Genomic DNA, 16,608 nt, shown 5'->3' on the forward strand with positions numbered 1-16,608 from the left:
CAATAATTACTTGTTTGTTGAGATGAAAAATAACTAGCTGCGGGAAACATGTTTTAACTTCTAGATTTATCATATAGAAGGCATAAATAGTATTAACAGAGGGATGACGGGAAATAACTGATCAATAGCGTCAGTGATCAGATGAAACTGACTAGTACGTTTGTTTGGTTGTTTACGTCCCGTCAAGAATTTTTCACTTATATTGAGACGTCACCAACTGTAGGTGAAGTGCCACTAATTGAAACATATGCTTAGCGCTCAGGCCGGGCCGTAGCAGTGAGGGTTCTTTAGTGTGCCTACCGGGACACAGAAATTCCGGTTTTAAGATCATATCCGAAAGACCCGTGATTTTCACTTTTAAATGCCGAGCGTTTTTCGAAGGAGCAATCACTACCCATTTTAACGTAAAATGTACAAAATGTATGTCACGGATCGATTTCTACATATCCTTATTGATGATTAAATCAGTAACAGTAGCGTTTTGGTGTAACACGCTTTGAACATCAAATGCCCTATTTTGTTGTTTGTCTAGTGAAGTATTACATGTGTAATGCAGTGTTCATTAAGAACACATACTGCACTGATTTCTAAAGACGAAGTAAAATGACATCGATATGAAAAGCAAGCACACAGTCAAATGAAACATTGGATACAGGTTTAATATTGTCCGTGGCATTGCTCATTTTTATCTTTTTTTCATTGTTTTACGTCCGAACTCCATTGGAGATTTTTCACTCAAAAGGGGATGTCACTAGCCTGTTGATAATTTCTTGTATTCTATATAAGAGATAAGCGAAAAAAGGCCTCAGTAGATGTACATCTAGGAGTCTTGTATTCAACTTTTGGTGCAAAAAATGTACCCTTTCCCGGGTTATCAATCTTAACATACCTCTCGAGTAAAGAAATTATAATGAACGCAACGCTAAATTCTGTCGTGTAGATTTGTATTCGATCAAACATTTCGAGGATTCTCCATAAATGATTTTGATTTACCTCATATTTTTGTTGACTAGGCCATAATGTTTTAAATTATCTTTCTGTGTTTTAATTAATTTTCTAACGAAGGTTTGCCTAATTATTTCACTTTCATCTTCTCATGAACAACCGCGTCAATATCAACCAAACGTGGAACAGAACCTGTTTTGATAAATGAAAAAGTATTACAATATATATGTAGGCTCCAAAGTGCGAAGGCCACGACAAAGTTTGATGATCTGCGCCAATCCCCGATGGTGTGACACGCCAAAGTGCGATGGTCCATACTCATCCTCCAAGTTTCGATGGAGTGACACGCCAAAAGTGCGATGTTGTGAGACGAATGCGCCAAAGTTCAATCGAGTGACACGTTGGTTTGCAAAACTGAATGAAAGCAGTGTTTCGATAAAGACTATACCAATCGTGCGTTGTTTCACCAAAATGCAAAAGATAATGATTAGAACTTATTTCATCACAATTCAGTTGTCTTATCAAAGACAAAATTTTCAAACGCGATATCGCCTGGAATGTTTTGCATTATAGCATACCACCATGCAGGAATTTATTTCGTGTACGTCACAAGTAATAAATGATCATGGATTAAAGCATGTTTGGACAAAGTAGATAGTTCGACAACTACTTTGCCGTAATCACAATCCTCAACAATGTAAGCCTTGCCTTTGGTTGTTGTCCATGTCAATCTTAATCACCGTGCCTTCCTCATATATCCCGAAGACATTGGTACCAGCAGAAAAAATCTTCGCTGGGTCAAACAGGCGTTGAATTTCTTCCGTTTGATTTTTTTAAAGACGTAACGAATGATGTCACAATGACGTGACGTCACAAACATTACTGAACCCTGCACAATCGGTATTTGGCGTGTCAGACCATCGCACTGTGGCGTGGTGCGCCTACAAATAACGGGCCATATCACATTGGCGTGCCGGACCATCGCACTTTGGCGTAGCGTGTCTATATAGGAGAGGGACCATCGTATTTTGTCGTGACCATCGCACTTTGGCGTCCGTAAAATCAACAACTCATCGCACTTTGGCACAGACTATCGCTCTCCGACGTGACCATAGCACTTTGGAGCAACCATGACACTTTGGGGTCCGTAACATCAACAAACAATTGCCTTTTGGCGCAGATCATCGCGCTTCGGTGTGACCATCGCACTTTGAAGCGACCATCGCACTTTAGAGTCTTACATATATATTCCATAAACTTTTCACATATTCATGGGATTTTTATTCAGTAACTCTCGCATTCATTTCAAAAAACTTGCCACAATGTACGATTTAGTAAAAGAAATCCCGATGTGTTCAATTTTCATGGGATTTTTTTCAAGAACTCTCGCATTCATTTCAAAAAACTTGCCACAATGTACGATTTAGTAAAAGAAATCCCGATGTGTTCAATTTTCATGGGATTTTTTTCAAGAACTCTCGCATTCATTTCAAAAAAACTTGCCACAATGTACGATTTAGTAATGGAAATTCCGATTTGTTCAATAGAGCTATATTTCTCCCTTTCAAGGCGAGATAATCGAGAATATTTGAAATTGGATGTGGTGTTATAGAAATTCTCTCAACAACCCCTGGACAAGAAAACCCAAACTTTAATGATTTGTACGAAGAATTCCTTGTTAATTCGGAAATCAGTTATATTCAAACCATGAAGCCCCAGGACCAGCCTACATGTACATGTTAATACCCAACTACGAGTGGGTAGAAAATGTTAAATAATTTGCAAAATTCCTTTTCCTTGCTTAATGAAGATTCAATGTTACCCGTACCATTTCCCCTGGAGGGTGTGCATATCCAAAGGAGGGATTTAACGTTTTACATATTGATATTCTATTCCAGAAACATTTCTTCATTTATTTTCTCTCAAGTATTACCACAGTACAATGAATCAAATCATAATGCAAAAATTGACATCCAAAATAAGGCCCAAACAAATGTTCAAAGTGTCACATCAATACAATGTAAATATGAAACGTATTCGAATATCTTCTCAAAAACTAGAATACAACCATGTATTAAGTTAATATGCAAGCATTCTCATATGATTTAGATTTACGTAGTGTACAAACCATGAACCTCGAATTCGGGGTAGGTCCATAAGAGAGGATTAACTATTCCAGGATTAAAATTCAAATACTGAAAATGGGAATATGCAACTTCTCAGGTGAGCGATATGACCCATGGTCTCTTAATGAAAGGTGAAGATAACGAACAGTGATCAATCTCATAACTCTTATAAGCAATACAAAATAGATAGTTGGGCAAACGCGGACCCCTGGACACACCAAAGGTGGGATCATGTGCCTAGGAGGAGTACGCATCCCCTGTCGACCGGTCACACCCGCCGTGAGCCCTATATCCCGATCAGGTAAACGGAGGTATCCGTAGTCAAAATGAATTACATAATTTAAAGGTGTCATCGTTTAATTTTCCATTTACATGGAGAACATTTGAGTGTTTCTGTAACCCTGTAGCATTGACATAAGTCACTGACGTCGGGATTCAACAATATCTGCTTATTTGTACATATGAAACCGATTAGAACGCGATTAATACTACGTGCTGAATATATTATGTATAGCTGTTTGAGATGTTCGTTTGATCATTGTAGTTCAGAACAGCCACATTAGTCTCCTGCATTGCAACTGTCATTGTATTTGTTTTAAACGAATTCCTTGCAATTAAGGTACAAAAAATAACATATCGCCTCCTCCAGTTGTACTAGTTGACATCAAACATCATTGATTATCATTATTTCGTATTCGTTTGAAAACTTGAAATAAATTAAGTTATTCAAGAGTTTAAATTGAAAATGTAAGCAACAAGACGCCGTCTAAAATGTGCTTATAAAAGCTACTACAGTCGTTTAGCTTACTCTTAATTCCGTTTGTACTGAGATCCTAACTTGTAGTAAGGTTGGGTTATGGATTAAAAATATGCACTCGACTGGATGTTCATTTTTATGATTTCACAAACTGAAATAAAATTGATTTTGGTCCTTTTCATATCTAAAGAAATATCCAATTTCTGTAAAATTTTAAAACATGCATCTCTTTCGTGGATTTATTTGAAATTGTGGTTGTTCGTCATTTTCTAATACTGGATACATTTAATTAATAATATTATAATTATTCGTACTGAAATGCCCTACTTCTATGTAAGAAACTGCATTCAACGACAATCATTTTGCAAAGGTTAGAGTTTGCCATCAAGTGGTTTTGTCATTTTCTACAAATAGCTTTGCTTCGTTGATCCCTGTCACAAGAAGCTACTATATAAGTGTTTGAAACAGAATGAAGAACTGTATAGCTTCCTGTAGTGTTTTCAAGACCTCAGTGTGTTGCTTAAGGAGAATATATCGATATATTCCTTGCAAAGCACATTAAAGAATGGTTTTTGTTAGTTTAATCGTATATGTAAGAATATTTTGTGTAATGAACCTCTGTCCATCTTAAATTTCGTTGTCTTGTATCCTCCACCATACCAATTTAAGATTTCTCTTTCTATCCATTATCCTGATACATGTTATTTTACACTTTTCTGTACTTCTTTTCAGAATTCCGTGTTACACACTACGATCTGCTACAGCGCTACAAAATGAGGAAATTTCTTGTTCTTCTGATCATCGGCATGGTGTTGGTGGAAACCTTTGCCAGACAGAGTGAGTTGATTATTTTCTTGTTTGTTTTACTTTGGAAGTTTAGGAAAGGACTAGGGATTTGTGCATGGATCTTAATCTCTCTTAAACGCCATGTCTTTCATAAAGCACACATTATTTTCTCAGTGAATATATACTACAATAGGTACAATACTACTGTGGTCAGAATTCTGAAGCAGTAAGATTGGCTAACAAGTTGAATTTCTTTATGTGAGAATTTTAAATTTCAAACTTTTTAATTCAAGTTTCTGCAGGAAATACTCTGCGTATTCGTTACTGAAAATTTTCTTTGTCTATTTCTTGTAAAATCAATTAGTTCTTCGTCAGTTTAAAAAAAAAGACTTTCATTCTCCATACATGTATTTCTTTAGAACGAAATGCTGACAATGGAGATAAAGACGATGATAACAAAAGCAAAAATGACGATGATGACAAGAATAATGGAGATGACAGTAATAAGGGAGGGCGGGACAGGAGAAACGCAGATGACGGCGGCAACAGTAAGGCGAGTAAGGAGAGTAAGGAGAGCAAGGAGAAAGATGATGGGAGATAAAGAGGAAGTAGCCGCAATGTAAAGAAGAAGGCTGAAAATGAAAAGGAAATGACTCATTGAATTAACTAAATGATAAACCTCTTTGCTCAGATTCACAAAGCATAGTACTGATTCAACTCACTGTACCGTATTGTTGCGGATTTTGATGTAGATACTCTTTTAATTTCTTAAAACAAACTCGGTGTTGTGAACTAGATTACAACTGTAGCTTATCTATATTTATAACACATGTGTGTAGAATGTCCTTTGTAGTCGATAATATATGTATGGGTAGAATGTGAAGTACTGTTAGGTTGAAGGAAACCCATGTGATTTTGACAGATGTCAACGTCACTTTACTTTTAAAGTACTAGGTTCATAGAAATGAACAATTATATTCTGTATATTTGAGACTACATATGCCGGTATGTTGTGAAACATATAATATGTATATTGATTTAGTTGTTTTATAACACCAATATATGGACAGAATACAACAGATTATAAAATTCAAAGTGTTGTTATTTATTATATAGATGATTATACTGGAGTTCCTCATTGACTTATCTTCGTAGTCTTTGGTGATCAGGTCTTCCAACAGTCTGTTGGAATTCCCGTGGGCACGAATTGTGATCCATTGTTAGCTGACCTGCTTTTATATTCTTAAGAAGCAGAATTTATTTCTACATGAGAAGAAAATATCTTGTTGTTGCCTTCAGTGCGATATTTAGATAAATCGACGACGTTTCACCAATTACATGTAACACTAATAATTTTCATTCATATGTCGATTCGATATATCCCTGTGAACTCGAAATAAAGGACACCAGAGTCGTCCACTTTTGCTTCATACTTAGATATATATTTTTATTGAAAATAGATATTAACGGCAAACTAACAACTCAACTTTATGATAGACTAGATAAAATGGCTATTTTATCATTCATTCCGAAAATGAAATGTTTCTAATTTAAAGAGATATTTATTACCTTCAACAGATATAACTTTAGAAAAAGAGATATCTCCTTACATTAAAAGAAGTGTCGCATTTAAAGAGATATTTCTTTCACTTAGAGTGATATCTGTTCTATATTGAGAGAGATATATTTTACTTATAGATATATTTCTTTAACGTAAATGTACCTCTATAACAATATGATCAATCAGAAAAAATAGTCAATCATTACAGAGGAATAGTCAATCATTACAAGGGAATAGTCAGTCATTAAACAGAAATAGTCACATCACAAAGCAATAGTCAATCATTACATGGGAATAGTCCATGATTACAGAGGAATAGTCAAACATTACAGGAGAATAATCACAAAGGAAAAGCCATTCATTAGAAGGGAATGGTCAATGGTTGCAGGGGAATAGTCGATCATTAGAAGTGAATAGTCAATCATTTCATAGAAATAACCAATCATTACAGGCAAAAGAATCATTATAGGGAAAAGTCAATCATTACAGAGGAAAAGTCAATTATTACAGAGGAAAAATCAGTCATTACAAAGGAATAGTCAAACATTACAATTGAAGAGTCAATGATTGCAGGGGAATAGTCAATCATTCGAAGGAAATAGTCCATCATTACAAGAAAATAGTCAACCATTACAAGGGAATAGTCAACAATTACTTTTGGACTCTTTTCTTAAAACTAATTCCTTTTCTATAACGGACAAAACTTTCTTTGATTGTATATTGTTTAACGTCACGCTCGAGAAATTTTCACTCATATCGAGATGCCACACATTGCCGGTAAATGGTTGCAAAATTTAAACCTATACTCGGCGCTTACGGTATTTTAGCAGGAAGGGATCTTTATCATGCCACACCTGCTGTGACACGGGACCTCGGTTTTTACGGTTTCATCCGTCAGGATCGCCCCATTTAGTCACCCAAGCAAGGGGCACTGAGGACCTATTCTAACCCGGATCCCCACAGGATGACAGAAATTTGTAATGAAACATCAGTCTTAGTATATAAGGATGAAAATTAGAAGGCCAAACAGTAAAGTGTAGAATCCGATCAATGATATTTTCATATTCATTTAAGATTCATATTAGTTTGGTACATCATTATAATCGATATCTGATGTACGTGAAAAGTTCTAGTCACAGACTATAATAATAAATCAGGTCGTTTACTATTACTATCTTATACCTTTGTAGTTAGAAATTACTGGTTCCCTAGAATAGCTATTCGACTCGGCTGTTCAGGACGTAACTAATTTCACTTCCTGTGGTGAATGTTTCTATAACTGCTGTAAATGGTTCAATATAAGAATTCGAATCAAAGTTCAGAAAGTACCTTTCGGAGAAACCACACTCGGTAAAAGACATCACCGCAAACTGTTATGACATTTCCACAATTTTTCCTTTTGTTTGCAATTTGTTCGCTAATATCCAGATTTCACTTTCCATCGAACAATGATATTCTCATCGTGATATTATTTCAATGCCTCTTCCGCTAGCTAGATACAATTTGTCGTGTTGATGTGACTTTAATTCTTGCAATACTTGTCGGATTGCGAACAATATTATTTATCCTAATTATATGATAAAGTATATTGTCAAAGAATCTAGGATACTAGTATATCAAATTGCTAATTATTTTCATTGGTATCAACCTTTCTGCATTTACTAAAGATGGGTAAAGGTGCCCCTGTAATTTCAGTAGATTTTAGTTTCGTTTCTTTTCTTTTTACGTGGAGAAATACGATTTTTTATCTTTGACCTCATACATATCTTAAAAATTAGCTTTAATAAACATTGATTATTTCATTTCACTGTATATGCGAAAAAACCCACGGCCTGGTAAAAAAAAAAAAGAAAGTTCATGGCCAAAGTGGAAAGGGTACACATCTCCGAAAAACGTCAATTCTAGAGTTGTCGGTCCCATTGTTTATTTACACCAAAAACCTAGCTGTGGTAAATGTTTCATCTTATGATTAATTGCCTTGTGTCTTGTATCACAATAATATAATTTCAAATATGTCCGTGACCAACAGAAATATAATTTGCTTGTCTTCCCAGTTTCCTCCAATCGAATGTGCTCCAAATTACACCCCCTCCCCGTAATGTAGTACATGGTATGGAGCAGAAAGCATGGGTAGGAACATTATAAACTGCACTTTGTGAATTTAAGGAAAATATGAAGAAAAGATTTAACATTGATGTAACTAATGTCTTTGTTGTATATGATACACAAATAATGACTGTTACGCTTAAGTACCAATAGGAAAGTGAACATACTCTTGTACATAAAAAAAAAAACGTTTTAAAAAAAACTCCTTTTTGATCCATTGTAAATTTTAGGTAAATATAAGATCCCTGGTTCAGGACAATATGAACATCATTAAATGATAATGAGGTATTGTACAAGGTTATCCTGTAAGCCATATAGGAAGTGTACACAAGCCATTTTAAACCTTCCACCCCTCTTAGATCCACTATAACTATAAAGATAAAAAATCCGATCCTTCCTTTCGGACAGTATGCACATCTGAGAGTGGCAATGACGCATTGTACAATATTTCAAGTATATCGGATAAACTATGTAGGAAAAGTGTTCACAAGTCATCCCCATCCCTCTTAGATCCACACTAACTTTTCGGAAAATAATTGGATCCTCTCGTACCGAAAATATGCAATGAAGCATTGTACAAAGTTTCATGTTTTTCTGATAAGCCATACAGGAGGAGAAGCGTTCACAAGATTTTATGACAAACAGACAGACAGATTAACAGACAGACAGAAAATACAAAAACAATAACCCCTCCCCTGGAAAAGGGGAGACATAGATATACCAAATAATGAATACATATTTAGTTTAATTTCCATAGAACTATAATCAATAAGGTAAATTTGATAGATCACTGTTCGTTATCTTCACTTTTCATTATATTTGCTCATAAAAATTGTCAGTCGTATTAAGTTTTGCTTTGTACAAAAATCTTCATGCTGGCCTGTTTTGTATTTAGTTACTCATTTTTTGATGTGATAATTACCTACATTAGGAATTATGACATCATAGTATACTTGTATTCCGTAGTTGGACATGGAATGGCTATAGCATGCACTAAATCTGTTTCTAGAATACATCTAGTGCAGACTTAAACATTTTTTGTATATACTCTATATCCGTCGTATCAGAAATTCATCTTTATTTTCAAGAACAGTTAAACGATAGGAAAACACAATTCTACGGACAAATAATGCAAATGCTATTCAATGATTGCACTCGATTGATTTAGCCAAATATCACCAGGAAATATCAATGTTCATGGCGTTCTCGGTCCATTATAGAGTTCATTAAAGCTTCACACACTGCGTATGTCCCTGTTCTTCATTACATGTACCATTATTTAGATGACCATCTTATATCACATAGTTTCTTGAGAGATACCAATGAAGCATTTTTAGATTTACATTAAAAAATAAGTAAAGAACAATTCTATGAAAAATGAATTGATGGACATACAAATACATGCAGCAATAGTCACTTATATATTTTCAAATTCATTGTACACAGCAACCACTCTTCATCCTTAGTGTGGCCATGATATCAACAGTCGCCGTTGTTTTTGTGCTCTTCATAACTATTGACTCCGTTTACCCCATTCTTCGGTTGGTCTCCATTGCCTCCGTTTTCCCCATTATTCACATGGTTTCCATTGCCCCCGTTTCCACCATTCCCATATTCCCCATTATCACCGTTAGTATCTGGATTTAAAAACAAGATGAAAAACATAAATCCAAAATGCGAAAATGCACAATCCTATTTCCCTTGTAATCTGGTCACAATCAGTCTTGTAATGAAAATATTAATTCCATGTCGGTTTCAAGACAGAAGATGACAATCCAAACTATGAATATGATTCCGAGCAGCTGCAGGATTAGGATAGTATTAAGTTATCAAAAACTCTCGGTATTATTTACTGATGCTTTTGACTTTGATGTATTTATAAATTGCAATGATGAATGCATTTGTTTAAAATTCGCGTATGAATTTTGATGAATATAGTTCGTCTATTTTAACGGCTATAAATTCCGACAGAAAACAAAATAGAATGTAAATAATCATGTAAATATAGAATATAAATTTCATTTTTTGAAATACATGTGTGTGTGAACTGCAAACGCCTGCATATCTTTCAGGACACGCGTTTCTATTAGTTTGCCCATGGTGTCAATATCTTATCGACTTTTAATCACAAATAATTGTATCAAAAATACTTATTATAATAAATTGTTACAGCTCAATTATTAATTGATTGATTGATTGCGGTTTTACGCCGATTAGGCAATAATTCAGCCATTTTATGGCGGTTAACTACTTGAAATAAGTTTGGTTGTGGGTGTTGAGTTTCCCTGACGGCCCCCAGTGAGCCTACTCTTTTTCGAAAATCAAGGGAACGATCCTTTACGTGCCAATGGGGTTGTGTCCCTTGAAACGGGACACCGTTTAACGTCCCATCCAAGGTAGAGATAACAAACAGTGACCAATCTCATAACTCCTATAAAGAATATAAAATAGAAAGTAGGGGAAACGTGGACCCCTGGATATAGTATTACCAGAGTTGAGATCAGGTACCTAGGAGTAAGCATCCTCTGTCACATGTATCGGATTTAGAAGATGTTAAGGGTTTGTGTGTAGATTTAGGCAAGCGTGTTTCTAGCTGTACAAAGATGTGATGAAGAACAATGTGTATTTATAATTAGTATATATATCTACACAGTAAATTCCTATTTCTATTAATATTTTAAATTTTAGTAAGGCGAAAGCGTGTAATTTTGTGCTTTTTTTACACGTTGATATCAAAGGGTTTTCTTTTTCTATCTTGCAATTAATAATTCATAAGTTCATCCCCTTCCGCCTCTCAAGCAATGTAGAAAAATACTAACCTTGGCCAAGAATTTCCCCTAGAACCAAACCTAGGATCAAAAGAACGAGAATCGTCTTCATTCTGTTAAATACCGCAACAGCTGCTGCAAATCTGTCAATACATGCTCAAGAAAATAACAAAATATAAAGCACATATACAAGGGAAATGCGATTTTTCATCGATCGTCATCACCGTGAAAGGTGAAGATAACGAACAGTGATCAACCTCATAACATCGATATAATAACTTTAAGATTCATTTAAAACGATAAGAAATTCTTGAGGAATAAAGCAATAAACATCAAAATACACTTTATACTTAGATATTTTATTGAAAGTAGACATTAACGGCAAACTGACAACTCAACTGTATGACAAACGGGATGATTTCAGCTTCTCCATCGTCAACTTCCCATATTTATGTAGCAATATTCCATTATCACCTGCATATGGTGTTTCTATATCTCAACTGATTCGATATGCAAGAGCTTGTTCTGCGTGTAGTCAGTTTTTTAATCGAGGTAAGCTACTGACAAACAAGTTGATGGTACAGGGATTTCAACAGTCTCGATTGAAATCAGCATTTCGCAAATTCTATGGTCGTTATAACGATCTACTTCGTCAGTACAACCTCGCATTGGGTCAAATGCTGTCTGGCGTGTTTCATACCAATTGTTAAGCCGTTCTTGGCACACTGATTTTGACTGCGGATAACTCCGTTTACCTGATCGGGATATAGGGCTCACGGCGGATGTGACCGGTCGACAGGGGATGCTTACTCCTCCTAGGTACCTGATCCCACCTCTGGTGTGTCCAGGGGTCCGTGTTTGCCCAACTATCTATTTTGTATTGCTTATAGGAGTTATGAGATTGATCACTGTTCGTTATCTTCACCTTGCATTATGTTCCCCAAACAATGTTTGGGAACATATTGTTTTTGCTCCGTTTCTTATTATGTCTCCGAACACAAAGTGTCGGAGACATATTGTTTTTGCTCCGTTTCTTATTAGGGTCTTCCGTCTTCAGCGGAAGACCCTTCTATTATTCTATTGTTGATTTTTCACTTTTCTTATTATTCTTTTTTTTTTCTCCTTACCGATTTTGTGCAGAAGATTTCTCGGAGATGGCTGGATCGATTTGCATCAAATTTTCAGGTTGATGCGTTGCCATTTGAAGTTTGTACCGCCGTTTCAATTTTTGAAAAACACTTCCGGTTGGAAGTTATTCCCCTTTTATCGATTTTCATATGACCATTTTGTCCGGACAAAAACCTCAAAAACGACAAAAGCTAGAGTGCTGAAACTTTCAGTGATGTTAGACGACATGTTCTAGTTGTGCACCTGGGTTTTCAAAATTTCCGGAAGTACCTAGTATAGAAGCTCGGTAGGAGTCGAAAATGGAGTTTAAAAAAGTGCCCAATTCTTTTCCAAGTTTTAAATCATAACTTTTTACTCGTAAATATTTTGTTTAGACATATATAACAAAAGTTGTACAGTTTATTGAGATCTTTCGTGCAGTATCAAGAAATTGGTCCATAGGCCTCATGGCTCGCCTGAACCATTGAATTTCTGTTACAATGATTAACTTTTTTCTCACGAAATTTTTGATAAGACATGTAGAATAAAAGTTGTTCAGTTTTGCAAGATCTATCTAATGATATCAACAAATAGGCCTCTGGGCGTCATGGCTCGCCTGAACAGTCGAATTCGTACCACAATTAATAACATTAATAACTTTTTTCTCGAGAAACTTTTGACAAGACATGTAGAACAAAAGTTGTTCAGTTTCGCAAGCGTTAACTAACGATGTTAAGAAATAGGCTTGCGGGTCTCATGGCTCACCTGAACAGTTGGGTTATTGTTGCAATTTATAACATTTTTGTCAAGAAACTTTTAATAAGACATCTAGAACAAAAGTTGTTCAGTTTTGCAAGATCTTTCGAACAACATCATGAAAAAGGCAAACGGGCCTCGTGGCTCGCCTGAACAGTTTGATTAGTGTCACAATCAATAACTTTTTTTCTTGAGAAACTTTTGACAAGACATGTAGAACAAAAGTTGTTCAGTTTCGCAAGCGTTAACTAACGATGTTAAGAAATAGGCCTGCGGGTCTCATGGCTTACCTGAACAGCTGGGTTATTGTTGCAATTTATAACATTTTTGTCAAGAAACTTTTAATAAGACATCTAGAACAAAAGTTGTTCAGTTTTGCAAGATCTTTCGAACAACATCATGAAAAGGGCGAACGGGCCTCATGGCTTCCCTAAAGAGTTTGATTAGTGTCACAATCAATAACTTTTTTCTGGAGAAACTTTTGATAAGACATGTAGAACAAAAATTGTTCAGTTTTGCAAGATCTTTCAAACGATATAATAAAAAGGCCCACGGGCCTTATGACTTTCCTTAAAGTCTGATAAATGTCGTAATCAATAACTTTTTTCTCAAGAAAATTTCCATCAGACATGTAGAACAAAATTTGTTCAGTTTTGCGAGATATATCTAGAATGATATCAAATTTAGGCCTCCGGGCGACATCACTCGCCTGATCACTCGAATTTGTATCGCAGTAAATAACATTATTAACTTTTTTCTCGAAAAAAGGCTGATCCCTTTAATTAGTGGCCGAGAGGGGCAGAGAGTCTTTAATTTATAACACTTAAATGATCAATATTTGTAAAACACTACCGAAGCTAAATTGTACGTCTAGACAATATATTTGTATCATTATTTATGAACGAAAATCTCAGTCAAATTTTTTATTTCATCACATCTTAAATTGGATGGAAGACCCACTCGTTGCTTGCAACGAGATCGCATCTAGTTATTATTATGTCTCCGAACACAAAGTGTCGGAGACATATTGTTTTTATTATTCTTTTTCTCCGGTACTTTTTTGTCCGGTAGTGTTCTCAAAAACTACAAAAGGGATCGATATGAAACTTTCCAGGATGATAGTATAGCGTTTGTAGATGTGCATAGTGATAGTCATTTTGTCTGCACCTGCATGCACACACGCGCACATGCACTGCAATTTTGGTACAAAAAAAGGAAAATCAGAATATTAAAGGGATCGATATGAAACCTAAATAGGATGGTAGTATATCATTTGCAGATATGAAAAATAATAGTTATTTTGTCTGCACACGCACGCATGCGCGTGCACGTTCATTACAAAATTTGTACACTAACTTTGTAATTCGTCTAACTTTTTTGTTCTTCATTGAAATGATTTGATATTCATATCATAGGTAGATACTGAGACCCTTAACTGATTTACATAGTCAAAATTACCAATTTGCACGCGCATGCACGTGCGCTTCATTTTGATTGGATAATACTAAAACTTTTGTAACTATCTTATTGATGAAGCGAATTAGATGATATGCACAGCATACGTAGACAATATGTGTATCTATATATTGGTGTAACAAACAAATGCCAACGCACACGCACATGCGCGTGCAACGTTTTTCAAATGTTCAATTTTTAAAGGACGATAACGTTTTTGTTTTTCATCAAATTCTATTGATATTAGGGGTTTAGATGTGTCTTGGTCCTTTTTACAAATTGCTGTGGTTAGAATTACTGCTCAGCACGTGCATGCACGTGTGTTGAATTCTGATTGGACGATTTTAAAATCGCTATAACTTCCTTATATTTGGTGGAAACGTTATGAAATTCATACTGTGGGTATATGATACAAATGCCTGTTGAACGACATCAACAAAAATTCCGAATTATACACGCGTGCGCGTGTATGCACTTGCAACTCTTTCTTTCATTTGTTGGTACTGAAATGACCATATTGAACGTACTACATGTAATTAAAGGCTAAAATAAAATGATTTTTTTGCTATAGATTCACAAGGACATCACTTTTTAATTGGGCGAGGTTTGGGGAACATATGTAACGGTCCCCGTTACAATTAGAACTAGTCTGTCTTTGAATTAAGGACACTTGCTAAAAACAAATTGAGGAAATCTGTTTTCAAATATTTCTGTACAAAATGTGAATAAATGCGTAAAACATGTAAAAATAGCATTATTACAAACTGATGATATAATGAATAGTGTTTACTGGTTATTTGTTTTCGGATCTTTCTCGTATAGAGATATTCCGTAAACCCTTGCTCTCATTTAACACATCGATTACAAAATGTTTTAGGTGCAAAATTGGTAAATTAGTCTTAATAAATACTCTTCAGTATGGAAACTTTAAAAAAAAAAACGAATTTTGACAAATACTATAAAAATGTAAAGATTGGAATTTTCTTCAAAAGAAGTAGAAAAGTTTGTTTGTAGCGGCTGTCCTTAAGTTTATATTTCACTGTACAGAGAGAAAGAGTATTACTTACCAGTGATGAAGTCCTGTATTTGTGAGTTCACCAAAAGTAGGTATTGTGTTCTTTTATATAGGCCTTGCTTGTGACTGGAACTGATGATGGGCGGAGATAATGACCGCCATATTGACCAAACTTGCCTGTTGTGACCCTCAATGTGCAAAGACTGCACACGTTTGGGATGGGAACTGCAAAATGAGCAGGAAGAAAGCCAAATAGTAAATCATTATTCGTTTCCTTTCGTTCCAGTTTTATTTTTCTAGACTGGCATCCGGCTGACGTTTTTACTCGAAAAAAAATTGGCATTTATTTGCTTTCCTTCACAATTGAAATGTTTTCCTCGTTTGAGGTTTGATAAGACATGCAGTGTGGATCTTGACATTTATACGTAAAATTGATGTTGTCGTTTGTTACTCTTTGCAGTTATCTAAAATGATTTACTTTATCTCTTCATTTCATGATTACCGGACAGACAGGTTTCACACTTTAGTTCATCGCAGTATGATTTATGAGTGGTTACTTCCGGAAAAGTTTACCATCAGAGATATTTCTTTTGGATGGGATTGACATGCTTTTCTTGCACAGTTTCATATAGAATTATGTATGCCGTCCTCGTGAACTCGAATTATTTCTGCTCTGGGTTTTTTTTTTCAAGCTGGTATGAACATATTTTATTGCATGAAAGATAACGAACAGTGATCAATCTCATAACTCCTATAAGCAATATAAAATAGAGAGTTGGGCAAACACAGACTCCTGGACATACCAGGGATTAGGTGCCCAAGAGGAGTAAGCATCCCCTGTCCACTGGTCACACCCGCCGTGTGCACTATATCTTGATCAGGTAAATGGAGTTATCCGTAATCAAAATCGGTGTGTCAAGAACAGCTTAACAATTGGTATGAAACATGTCAGATTGATTGATTGTTTCTTGCTTAACGTCTCGCTCGAGAATTTTTCACACATATGGAGACGTCACCAAGACCGTTGAAGGGCATCAAATTTAGGCCTATGCTCGGCGCTTGTACGGCCATTGAGCAGTGAGGGTTCTTTAGCGTGCCACACCTACTGTGACACGGGACATCCGTTTTTAAGGTCATCCCCAAGGACCCGTGACATTCACACCTGCTACCGAGTGTTTGGCGATGAAACTGTCACTACCTGTTTTAACGACTTAGGTATGTCGCAG

At 35.6% G+C, this 16,608-nt stretch overlaps 1 protein-coding gene and 1 long non-coding RNA gene across 3 annotated transcripts; one reads left to right on the top strand and one right to left on the bottom strand.

Annotated features, from left to right (window-relative positions):
• Positions 1 to 4,328: 4,328 nt before the first annotated feature.
• LOC125666844 (uncharacterized) lies at positions 4,329 to 5,697 on the top strand. 2 transcript variants are annotated; one of them, XR_007366943.2, is made up of 3 exons: positions 4,329 to 4,420; positions 4,561 to 4,665; positions 5,034 to 5,697. XR_007366943.2 is itself a non-coding variant. In XM_056152034.1 (2 exons), exons 1-2 carry the CDS (start codon positions 4,602 to 4,604, stop codon positions 5,213 to 5,215), a joined length of 246 nt encoding a protein of 81 aa, XP_056008009.1. In that variant the 5' UTR covers positions 4,561 to 4,601; the 3' UTR covers positions 5,216 to 5,697. The 2 variants fall into 2 exon arrangements, 1 of the variants encoding a protein (XP_056008009.1); XM_056152034.1 differs by lacking the exon at positions 4,329 to 4,420.
• Positions 5,698 to 9,340: 3,643 nt separating this feature from the next.
• LOC125666364 (uncharacterized) lies at positions 9,341 to 15,601 on the bottom strand. Its single transcript, XR_007366660.2, has 3 exons — positions 15,435 to 15,601; positions 11,101 to 11,192; positions 9,341 to 9,918 (listed from the first exon to the last, which is right to left on the bottom strand). It is a non-coding gene; the product is annotated as an uncharacterized LOC125666364 (long non-coding RNA).
• Positions 15,602 to 16,608: the final 1,007 nt, after the last annotated feature.

The sequence above is a fragment of the Ostrea edulis genome, chromosome 10 (assembly GCF_947568905.1).
Source record: "Ostrea edulis chromosome 10, xbOstEdul1.1, whole genome shotgun sequence".
Classification (NCBI taxonomy): domain Eukaryota; kingdom Metazoa; phylum Mollusca; class Bivalvia; order Ostreida; family Ostreidae; genus Ostrea; species Ostrea edulis.